This window comes from Aethalodelphis obliquidens, unplaced genomic scaffold (assembly GCF_003676395.1).
Source record: "Aethalodelphis obliquidens isolate GAN/ISIS:26980383/991018 unplaced genomic scaffold, ASM367639v1 scaffold11, whole genome shotgun sequence".
Lineage (NCBI taxonomy): Eukaryota > Metazoa > Chordata > Mammalia > Artiodactyla > Delphinidae > Aethalodelphis > Aethalodelphis obliquidens.
Genome location: NW_020837955.1, coordinates 39314291 through 39326689, shown reverse-complemented (window position 1 = coordinate 39326689; position 12399 = coordinate 39314291). Strand labels below are relative to the sequence as shown.

General features: G+C 41.8%; 1 protein-coding gene across 3 annotated transcripts in view; it reads left to right on the top strand.

The window, feature by feature from the left end:
- The window catches only part of DHX32 (DEAH-box helicase 32 (putative)), a 51082-nt gene that overhangs the window by 7433 nt on the left and 31250 nt on the right, over positions 1 to 12399 (top strand). For 2 of the 3 annotated variants that reach the window (XM_027112915.1, XM_027112917.1), the window contains one exon: positions 5117 to 5624. In XM_027112915.1, coding sequence (XP_026968716.1) covers positions 5343 to 5624 — 282 coding nt within the window. In that variant the 5' untranslated portion in view covers positions 5117 to 5342. Of the gene's footprint in view, positions 1 to 467; positions 561 to 5116; positions 5625 to 12399 lie in introns of all 3 variants that reach the window. The other variant, XM_027112916.1, reaches the window with a different exon arrangement.

Sequence of the window (12399 nt, the reverse complement as noted above, 5' to 3'; positions counted from 1 at the left end):
ATGGTTCAAGTAGAGAGACTGAAAATATGGGGGAAAGACAGCAAGTAGTACAGATAGTTGAGTAGTTCCCTAATACTTAGGGATGTTGCCTCCTTGTACTGGTTATTTACAAGTGGCCCGAAAGATCAGGGATCTGCTGGAGCAAGCGTGACAACGCTGTTATGTGAATCTCAGTGCAGCTCTGTGATTTTCCCCACAACTCCTCAAGTCACCAAGAAAGAAACAGCTTTAATAAATGTTGCAAAAGGAGCTAATCTGTGGTTTGGGTATGTGGTTCAAGGGAAAACTCAAGAGCTGGCACAAATATTTCAGTTGATGCTTGTGGTGATTCACCAAAATTTCAGGCCATATGCTTTAAAAACAGCAGGGGTCTATTCTATATCATTAATGAAAGGGGACAGAAAAGTTACCGAAATCCAGAAACATAGTGAATTCCTGACAGAAGTGTTTCAACTCTGTTCATTCAGCAGTAGCAAGCTAACTGGAACTTTGAGGAGAGTGAAATAATGAAAGTGCAAATCTGTGCAAGAGAGATTGCGGTGGAGAGACTGAGGAGAAAGGTAGGTGGTCACGGGAGTCTGGGGATGAAAGACGAGGGAGATGGAAGGAGCAGAATCCCGAATTTTGAAGGACTTGGAAGTCCATCACAGGATCTCACTGGGTTAAAGTCAAGGGGTTGGCAGGGCTGTGCTGCTTTCTAGACCCAGTAGGAGAGAATCCCAGCTTCTAGAGGTCACACACATCACGGCTCACGGCCCCTCCCTCCATCCTCAAAGCCAGCACGTTGCATCTCCCTGACCCTTCCTCCATGGTCATATCTCCCTCTGACTATAGCTGAGAACGGCTCTCTGAGCTTCAGATCCTTACGATTAGCTTGGACCCTCCAGGATAATCTCCCTATCCCGAGGTCCTTAACTTAATCACATCTGCAGCCCTTTTTGTCAAGCAAAGTACATATTCACAAATCCCAGGGATTAGGACGTGCACATCTTTGGAGGCTGTTATTCTGCACATCCATTGAAGGACCAGAGGTGGAATTTGAGACAAAAATGAAGAGTAACTTCAAAATTTTTGGTCTGAGCAATTAAAAGGAAGAAGATGAGAAGACCAGGTTTATGGCTTTGGGGCAAATATCAGAGCTCAGTTTTGGATACGTAAAGTTTGAAAAGCCTGTTAAATACCCAGGCTGGAGATGACAAGTAGGTCGTTGGATACGTGAGACCTGCCGTTTCGGAGAGCGGGTTGGCAGGATGAATAAATGGGAGTCCTCCACGCACGATGGCATTAAAGCCATGAAACAGGGTGAGACCATGCGGGCCCTGTTATAGAGAGGAAAGGGAAGAGGTCCAGAGACTAAGTGCTGGGAAATCTCCAGATCTCTGCAATTGCTAAAACGGTACATTTGAGAGTTTTGTGGGTCTGAAGAACACATTCATATTAAATTGAACATGGAGAGAAATACTGAAGAGAAGCATTGAACAGTGAAACAGTTATTCAGGACAAATTTCACAATCTTGTTTCACTTAGTCCCTTGCAAACATTTCTAGAATTACTGGACCAGAGCCAGAATATCAATGGCTAACACATAGCTTCATCTTACCTCAACTTCTGATTCTTTTCTTAGTGAAGGTGGTTTCATGTTATGCTAGATGTGTATTGTTTTCATAAATACTCATTGAAGAGTTGCAATAGATTGACTTCAAAGGGCCGTCTTTGACAGGTGTAATCTACAGCCTCAGGTAGCATAGCTTTGAAAAGGAGCAACTGCCAATCTTTCAGATTTAAAATGATTGTAGTAGAATGTTGTTTATACTGATAACGGTTTTTATTAAATTTTATTTTCAGTGGCATGTAGCCTACCGTATTATGTGTTTTCCTTTATTTAGGTTAGTACTATTAAATTGGCCAAAGGCCAAGACACGGATCTTTTGTATGTATTTAATTACATCTGGGAGAAAATCATTGACATGACTGATGCCAGTTGCTGGATAAATGAGGAGAGGTCTGTCGTGGGAGTCGGGTGGGCTCAAAACTCAGCCACTCCCCCCTCCAAATCTGGAACTCAGTCTATATCACAGTAAAAAGGTCCTGAGCGAACTGGAAATAGAGGTCACAGACTTCTTAGCTTTACCCTTCAGACTCATTGGATTCAGCGTAGAGCCCTTTGTGGACTCAAACATTACAAGTATTTCTGTCAAACAAGCCTAACTGGTTTCTAAATGCCAAGTAGGAGAGCAGGTTAGAGAAGCAGAGAATGGCCTCACCAGGTAAAAGAGCTGACCACAGTGTGACGTGGGTACTGAATCCCCAGAGAAAGGAGGACTCTGGGGCCGCAGTCTGGCCTTTGACCCCTGTCACTTCAGGGAAATCTGCAATCATCATTGTGTTATAGGAACCAATGTATTGGTGATGCTGAGTTGTGAAGAAGGTGTTGAATTCTGAGTATACTCTGTTTAGTAGGCAGAAGTCTGGTTATCTGTTGCTGGAACTTGGTAGCTTATAACAGTGACCATGTACCCTTCCCATGGTTCTTTGCGTTGACTTGGCTCCTTCTGCTGGGTGTCCCGTGGGCTGGGCCTGTGGTCATCCGGAGGCTTTACTGGGCTAGAGCATCTTCCACGGCTCACGCACATGGTTGGCGGTCTGTGCTTTCTGAAGACAGACGCCAAGCTTTGGTTTCTTCCCAGTGGCCTCTCTCTGTTCCTTGGGCATCTCACAGAATGACAGCTGGCTCCAAGGGGGAGTGTTTCAAGCATGTGAATGCCTTGGAAGTAGCCGATCGTCACTTCACTGCATTCTTGTAGTCATACTGAGTCCCATGGCCAGCTCAGACTCAAGGGGAAAGGAAATAGGCCCCACCTCTCCGTGGGAGCAGAGAATCTGTGGTCATCTTTTAATCACCATAACAGAGAAGTGGGTGATGTATCTGTACACATTGTACGTGTTATGAAGGGGCTAGGTGAGCCTTAGATCTCTAGAAAGATGACTATTCAGAAAACGTGACTGTTCCCCCAGGATTCAAAGTGGTAAATACTTTATAAGTAAGATTTTACTTTAATTACAAGATTATTACACTTTTAAGGAGTGTTATAAAATTAAGAGAAACATTTCAAGGACACATATTTGGTAAAAATAATAGTTCTGCTTTTTTGTTTGTTTTTAAGTTAAAACAATTCAGAAATAGTACCTAAGGCAATCATTGGTCATTACAGTAATTTAATTTACATGTACGATGAGATCCCTTGGAAGGGATTCTAATCAGAACAAAACAAAAATTGAATATAACACTAAATGTTAACTTCTCTTAAGCAGTAGAATTTTCTGATTCTTGGATACCTTGTCAAAGTCAGCTTGTCCTGTGATCTCAGGCTATTGTGTTTTTGGAGCTTTTCTGTGGATGTGGTCTCAGCCATGGGGCAGTGAAGAATTGTAGAGTTAATCCATGTTGCATTTGTGTTATCACAACATTATGATTCCATTATAATTTTGAAACAATGGCTTTTAGAATGAATGTTGAAGAACTCTACCTTCATAGAGCTAAAACGTCCTTTCCCTGCTCTGGTTTCACCCTCTTTTGGCCTATTTGTGTGTGACTTTTTAAAAATTCTATCCCACTCTTCGTCCTACCCCTAAAGTAAGTGGGTGTCCAGTGCCTAGTTTATTAATTTAAGCCCTGAAAAGGCACTCAGCGAATGTTTCTTAAGTGATTGACTGTTTCCTTGGAGCCTGGCTTGACCAATGGAGGAGGGTTTTTTTTTATTACTTATGATTAGGAGCTAGCCGTTTGAGCCCACTAACTCTGACAATCTAAAGCAATAATTCCGGGACTTCCCTGGTGGTCCAGTGGCTAAGACTTCTCACTCCCAATGCAGGGGGCCCGGGTTTGATCCCTGGGTCAGGGAAATAGATCCCACACGCCACAACTAAGAGTTCGCACACCACAACTAAGAGTTCGCACCCCGCAACTAAGAGTTCACACACCATAACTAAAAGAAAAAGATACTGCAACTAAAAAAAAAAAAGATCCTGCATGCCGCAACTAAGACCCAGCGCAGCCAAATAAATTTAAAAAATAATAAATTTGAAAAAAATTTTAAAAAGGAAGTTAAAAAAATAAAGTGGTGTGTTATACATTAAAAAAAAGCAATAGTTCCAATAAATGGGGTGCTGTAAAAAGAGTGATCTGAGTGACAAGATATCATGAAATGTATTTTATTATTTGTTCTTTTGTACTCAAGTTTTTCTGTCTTTTTAGTTTTCCCTTGATTGATGTGAAAAGGTGCTTATTTCCAGCAATACTGATTAGAGTTTTAAAAAATCACCAGTGATTGCAAAAGGAAGGACCCCTTACCTGACACGTAGGGAGTTACTAGCATAAATTTTACCTTTTCTTAGGCAATTTTTCACTTCTTCATTTAAATTAAATGTATTTTATTGCCTCTTCAATCTGACATACTGGGCTCAGGACCCAGGAATCTCGAGAAATATGCTTGAGATTTCTGGTTTAATTAAGCAAACAAAGACCTCATTAACAAAAGCTAGCCATAGCCTCAGATGGAAAAAAATAAGCAACTCGCTCACTTGACTTTGTAAACTGGCACAAGCAAATGTAAAATGAAGTATTTTTTTTAATATTCTCCTTTAAACTAGAGGAGTTCTTAATACTAAATAAATAAATAAGTAGTAGACTCTTGTAGCCAGTGTTGGAGAACACTCCCCAAGCCCTCACAGTTTTCCCTTTTATAGGGTCTGGCATCTCTTTTGTAGTGGGATTAGTGACCACGTGATCGAGGCTCACACTCACAATGTCCCCCTGTTGCTTTCTATTCACTGTCAATCAAGATGCAGGGACCTGTGATAGAGGCGGATCAGGCAGAGAGCACCAGGTCCAGTGTGGAATTGTTTTCCAAACTGGCCAGGAAAAAACTGCAGCCAACCAGACTTTAAGAATTAACCTATATTATTCCTGGCCTTTTAAACAGACAGCAGAAATAAAAGACTAACCAGTTAACAGGAAGAATCGTGCTTTTATTTTTGAATGCGTATGCTTTTTCTTTTGAACATCTTGTATGTATATGTACCTGATTTTCCTTCTTTTTTTTTTGTTTGTGTTTAGCGTGGTTTATTGACAATCATTTGACGTGCTGAAGAGTGCTGGGGAGCCAGCATAGTAGCTCATGCAGCAAAGAAGAACAGATGCAGATTTGAGGAATTCAGCTTGTAAAACCTTGAACTGAAGTCCTAGCCATTGGGACATCTGAGTTTGTATATGTGCACTTTCAACCCTATGTGCAGTGGGTTATTGTAGGAGAATGCCAGCTGCTTAAGCTCACTTGGACAAGATGGAAGAAGAAGAACTGGAATGTCCAAACTCTTCCTCTGAAAAACGCTATTTTCCTGAATCCCTCGATTCCAGTGAGGGGAATGAGGAGGGGATCTTGGCCTGTGAGGATCTGGAACTTAACCCCTTTGATGGATTGCCATATTCATCACGTTATTATAAACTTCTGAAAGAAAGAGAAGATCTTCCAATATGGAAGGAAAAATACTCCTTTATGGAGAATCTGCTTCAAAGTCAAATTGTGATCGTTTCAGGAGACGCTAAATGTGGCAAGAGCTCTCAGGTGAGTAGCCACTACAAAAAAGCATTTACTTTGTGTGTTGTACTTTTGTATTACTTAAATAATCACAGTGTCACAGCATAGTGTTCTGTTTTAATAATGATATTATCTAAACCAAAAAACAAAACAAAAAAGAGCATTAGCAATTCAGGCACAACAGTTAAGTTACTTCCCTACATTTCTTTATGAAAGCCAGCTGAATAAAAGTTAATACGTAGGTGGATATTAATTGTGTTTATTGTACCACTGAATGTTCTTTAGAATAGCAGAAAAACCTATTCAAATTATTTTGTTGTGCATGTTATATTTTAAAAGATGTGATAGATGTTATTTGCCTGCCACAGGTTTGGGGATTAACTGCCATGTTTACATGTCCAGCGGTCTGATAATCAGAATGTGTGGATATGCTTATTGGTGAAGTTGGCTAAGTTACAGAAAGTCAGAAGCACAAGGAAGTTCTTATTTTCCAGACTGTAAGAAATAACCGAGTGGCCAAATATGATCCAGGCCTAGAGCCACACACTCCAGGATCTAAAAAGGAGGAAAGAATTAGGATAGACAGCTAATGACTATTTACTGGCCAGTTTATTGTTGTCATATTTGAACTTGAAGTTTGATTTGAGTGAGATCTCTATTTTACACTTAAATTGTAAAGCAAGCAGTAAGTATTTTTATTATGAAATTCATTTGTAGGTTCTCATGATGTGAGAATTATAGAGTAGACCACAGAGATAATCTGATAGAACCCCTTCATTTTTCAGATGATGAAACCCTGGCCCAGAGGGGTTTGATAATTTGTCTAACGAATGTCACATAACTTTCTGAGCTGGAATTCTAAGAACTCTTTCTACTATACTTTGCTGCTTTAAGGTTTTTATTACCTCTGGGGCTTACTTGTTCTAAATGGAACTTGAAGAGGGGTGAAATGGACAACAGGTTTTTTTTTTCTTTAATCTTGTTTATAGCTGCCAATATCAAGGGTTTATTATGATTTTCTGTTTGTTGTGATGAGTTGTTGCTACAATGAATGATTTAGTTTGTCATAAGAAGCTAAGGATGAAAACTGAAGGAGTATAATTTTCCTGGTTTCTGTGGACAAGTGGCAAGTTAAAAATTATTTAGGGGCTTCCCTGGTGGCGCAGTGGTTAAGAATCTGCCTGCCAATGCAGGAAACACAGGTTCGAGCCCTGGTCTGGGAAGATCCCACATGCCACGGAGCAACTAAGCCCGTGTGCCACAACTACTGAGCCTGTGCTCTAGAGCCCGCGAGCCACAACTACTGAAGCCTGTGTGCCACAACTACTGAAACCTGTGTGCCACAACTACTGAAGCCCACGGGCCTAGAGCCCATGTCCCGCAATGAAGAGTAGCCGCCACTCGCCACAACTAGAGAAAGCCCGCGCACAGCAACGAAGACCCAACGCAGCCAAAAAAAAAAAAAATGAAAGTTTTTATTTTGCAATAATTTCAGACTTACAAAATGTTGCAAAAATAGTACAAAGATTTTCCACATATAGTTCACCCAGATTCCACCAAAGTTAACATTTTACCACACGTGCTTTATTGTTCTCTCTCCATACACACACACTGATTTTTATTCTGAACATTTTAAGAGTCAGTTGATGATATGATATCCTTTACCTCCAAATACTTCAGCAATATCTACTAAAACAGGGCTAGCCACAACATAATTACCAAAATCTAACTTATAACATTCAAATTTCATCAGTTTACCCACTAAGGACCTTTGTCATTAAAAAAAAAAATTCTAGTCCAGAATCCAATCCAAAGTTACATTGCATTTCCTTGTCATTTCTCCTTAATCACCTTTGATCTGAAGCGGCTTCTCAGTCTTTCCTTGTCCTTCATGACCACAACATTTTTGAAGAGTACACGTTGGTTATTTCGTACAACATCCCTCAGTTTGAATCTGTCTGGTGTTTCCTTTGGATTAGATTCCAATTTTGCGTTTGCGGCAGGAAGAGCACAGAAGTGCTATGTGTCCTCCTCGGGGCATCGTAGCAGGAGACAGAAGATTTTTCCCATGACTGGTGATGTTAACTTTGATAACTTGGTAAGGTGGTGACTGTCTTGATCTCTATCGTCAAGTTACAATTCCCCCCCTATCATTTAAGAGATATGGGGAGATACTTGGAGGCTACGTAGAGTCTGCTTCTTGTCGTGCCTCCAGCTACTAATTTTAGCATCCTTGGACGATTCTTACCTTTGACGTTATTACACGGTAGTAACCAAATGGTGATTTTTCTATTTCTGAAATTCCTTCTATTGATACATTTAATATTTGGAATTCTTCTGTAAAACTGAGCTTTTTCTTCTTCCTTATTTATTTATTCATTTATTTATGTCAGTGTGGACTCATGAATTCTTATTTTATTCTGTAGGTGATAATTCATTACTAAGCCCGTTTATTTTGTTGCTCAAATCGTCCCCCATGTGGCCTATGGGAACCCCTTCAGGATGCCTTCTGTGTTCTTTTGACATCATTCTCTGAGCATTTCTTTGCTTTCTGGCCCAGTAAGATGTTATAGGCTCATCTAGTATGTTCCCTGCTCCAGTCTTGGAAACAGCCATTTTTCTCAAGGAGCCCTGGTGGTTCATTTTAGTGGGAATTGTATTTAAAAACCAGGAGATGGGTGCTAAGTGCCCATTGGCCATTGACTTGTCAGTTGCTTCTAGGCCCTCCTGCTTCTCCTTCTATCTCTCTAGCTCTTTCGATTTCTGTCTTTCTCTGTTGCTCTCTATTTCTCTGTATTTCTTTCTCTATGTATATTTCTGTTTTATCTGTATTTCTGTCTCTCTATTTTTAAAACCATGGGTTCCTACTGATGCCTCTGATTCCAGTTCAGCTGTACAGCGTTCATTCTAGCCTTCCCCACTTCCATATTTGTAACTCCTTTCTCTAACTATGAGAAACTTAGCACTCATTATTCATAATATCTTCACTTGTTCAATCTTAGAATGCTCAAAATTTAGTTTCAGAATTGCTAACCCACACTATTGTTTAAACAGATTTATGAAAAAGCCTAAAAGACAGTGAAATATTTTTAGAACCATCTATTTACTTCCTTGTCCTGAAATTTCCCCCGAAATGGTTGGGTCAGTGAGCTGAATAAGCATGACGTACCTGAGCTTTAGCCTAAACTAAGAAGCTGGCTGGTCTAGAACAACTGCACCTTATCAGCTGAGTAACTTACTCCGCATTTTCCGCTGGCGGAGTCTACCTGTGTTCGCTCAAGAGGTATACAAATTACGGTATCCAGGGACACGTGACATTTAATGCGGAAGGGGACCCACTCCTCAGGAATGAGTTCTGGCGTCTGGCTCACATCGGGCAGCTTCGTGCGCCCTGCAGGAACGTTGCTGTGGAGATTCATGCCTTTGGGTGAATCGCTGGACCTTATGGTTCCTCTCAGCTTTGGATTTCGTGATTCTGGTTCTTAAATAAAAGTGAGTGATTGGGACCTTGGCACAGCCACGCTCTGGGTGGCCCAGAAGAGGAATCAGTCACCATGGGCAGGCTGGGGACATAAAACGAGGGCTTGAGGGCCTTTGGGACTGGAATTTGTTCAGCTGTAGTAGCGTTGTGTCTCACAGATGACTTGTGTCTCGCGTCCTTTACTTGTACATCCGCTAGAGGAGGGGACGCAATCTCTAGCCGTGGACGGAGGGGCAGGAGGTTCCACACCAGTGTGGCTCACGTGGCTGTCCTGCTGCTGCGGTGGCAGCAACGAGACTGCTCCGCTGCCCTCCTGGTTCTGATCTGGACCAGCCGAGGATCCTGGGCCCCAGCCTCCCAGAGGCCAGCAGCCCAGCCTCCTCCCTGTTGCCCGGGGTGGGGATGGAGTGTCTTGGCTTCGCGTTCCGGATTTGTACAATTTGTAGAGCTCCGGTTACGAAGTCAAGCTGGCGAAGCCTTGACGTAGATTAGGTTTTGGTTACTCGGAGGACCCCTCTTACCTACTCTCGTAGAGGCAGATGGGCCAGAGTCCCGGTGATTTGCTTGCAGGGAGGAGATAAGAGCCAGGACCCGGGCGCGCTCTGTCAGCGTCTGCGCCTGATTGTGCGACCCGGAGCCGGCTTCACCGCTCAGGCTTCAGCACGTGTGGCACGTCACACAGTCCAGAAAACTGGATTGAGAGAATGTGAAAAAGTTGTTGGATGAGTTCAGAATGAAAATATTTGAAGTTGTGATTCCTAGTAGGGAAATTTTCTAGACCAAATATATAAATGTGGGTGTTATCTGTTGCTGAAAGGCCCAGGTAAATTTGTAAATAGGTTTGTTTTTTTCAGTTATAAAAGAACAGTTTTCTGTTTTGTTCACCAAATTGCACACCTTTTGCTAAGTACTAAAGTATATTCTAGATGCCGGGGGGTTGGGGGGGGGGCGTACCTTCCAAAGAGAAACTATAGAGAGAGACATGAAATCTCAAGGCATATAATGCATTGGTGAGAAGGGTAAGGTACTGTTGGGACAAAGAAAAAGCCACTCCCAGAGGAGAATCAGAATCAGGGCGCGGAATGGTACGGTATTTGCTGTAAGTGCAGAGAATGCAAGAGTTCCCTGTGAAGCTGTAATCTTAGTGCCGCTTGAAATTATGAAATGTTCACATTTCTGGCATTTGCTGAATCATAATTCTTTTCAGCCGATACTTTGCGAAGGCATCAAACTTCACCGCGTGCCTCAGCTTGCTTGGGGTGATTCGGAAGGTATGCTAAGCACAGAAGTTGTTATAATTAGGAGAGATGATTTCATGTGCCTCTCCTTTTTGTTCAGAGACGACCCTTTCAGTTTGCATTTGCATCACTTACTGTCGTCATCCATGTGTGACTTACTGAAAGGGGCAGTACGTCGTACACAGTCAGAGCTGCGTGGGGTGGGTGCTCTGCAATTAGTTGTGACTTGTGCTCAACTTTCAGCTTGGCTGTGTCAGCAGACATCCCTACATTAAGCCCAAGATGCATGTGTTCAGTCTTTCGCTGGTGATTTGAATTGATGTCTAGAAGAGCTGTCCCATTTCTGAATTATTTTCTTTGCCTCATAGGTGAAATCATTTGCTCTATTGTGGAGGAGGGCAAAAAGGACAGTGAGGACTGTTGGATTGTTGATATTTATTGCACTGCCAGGCCTGTATGATGTTTATAACATTATAAACATACTGTAATAGTCTAATCTTGCAGAATTTGTTTATGTGAGTAAATAGAAATAAATGAAATGCACTCAGAAAACAAAGTCGGAACCTTGGGAACGTGGCCCATAATCATCTGAATCATGTAGAATTCTAGAGTTTGAAAGCAGCTATCCTGGATCTTAGAATAATAACCAGACTGAGTATATCCAGGTGTTTTAGTGAAACTGAATGGTGTCATTTCAGCAGCAATTCTAGCTGTGTAAAATAGTGCCCACTGTCATCGTAGTACTGTCCCCTGACATTGTTGTTAGGCTAGAAAGAGTAGTAAAAAGCGTTGACGGTTGAGAACCTGATGGCTTCTATTACTACCTTTGTATAAAGATGTTCGGAAGCAACCGTGGCCTGGCGGAAATTACGCCAGATGAGAAATTGGAAGATTTGCGTAGGTTGTGGCTGGGCTGTTTACTGGCAGGATGACTGGGGCAAGTAACCCTTCTAAGACTTTCCTTGTGTGTAAAATGAGGCCGTGGCCTACGTGCCTGCCATTCCTTTCAGCTCTGAAATTCTAGGACTTCTGTGTGTATCTCTAGCTTTGGCCCCTCACTTAGGCTCCTGGCCTGTTTTGCAGTTGATCTCAGGCTGGCTACACCTGGATGTCCTCCCATGAAGATGACCTTAACCCTGACCACTTTCCCGGCTCTCCTGAAGGTTCTCTCCCTCCCCTTGAACACTTCGCTCCCCCCAGAAGCACTTTATGCTACTGTTTAGCTTCATTCATTCATTCTATTTTATTTTACTTTTAAATTTCTGGTTGTTAACGACGCCATTGCCCTAGTATTTTAAGTCAGGGATCTTAAAATATTTGTTTCTTCTTATGCATAATTAGTCTGCTAGTGAGTACTGTTCATTCTTCCTTAGAAATAAATGTCCCTTGCTTTTATTACTTCTCTCCCATGTTAAGTCCTGAGTCTAAGCCTTTCTCTCCCTTCTTTTCAATTATTCTAATGTCTTCATCCATCCTTCCATCCAGATATTTATTATCCCTCTTATGTGTCAGGTCCTCTATTAAGTATTGGGGGAAATATGAACCACGCATGTCCACCTTAAGGATCTTCCACTCTAGTGGGGAGACAAAGATTCAAACAGTTTTAATATAATTTCTCACAAAAGTGTCATTTGAGGTCTCAGCTAAGGACCTAGATATGAAGGGAATAGGGAATCGGGTTAAAAAGTAAGGATTTGACAAGGATAAAAAATAACTTCCTAGGGAATGAGGGAGATAGAAACTTTTATGTGAATTCCCAGTTAGGTGTGATTGTGAAGCAATTCAAGGTAGAATATATCGAATCATAGAATTTAAAAATATTTCTGGAAAATGTAAGAAATTAATTTGTTCATTTAACAAATATTTATTGAATAAACTTATTTAAGATTATTTGGTGACCAAGACAGATCTCTCTTCTCCCAGAGCTCATAGTCTAGTGGGGTGAACAGACCTGCACTGGAACAGACCAGCAACTGCAGGAAGTGTGGTCCACGGTCCATGCCATGGCTGTCAGGAAGTACACTGTGGGGTCTCCTTCCTGGTGGGGGGTGGAGGGGAGGTATCGCAGCAAGCCTTGGGGAGA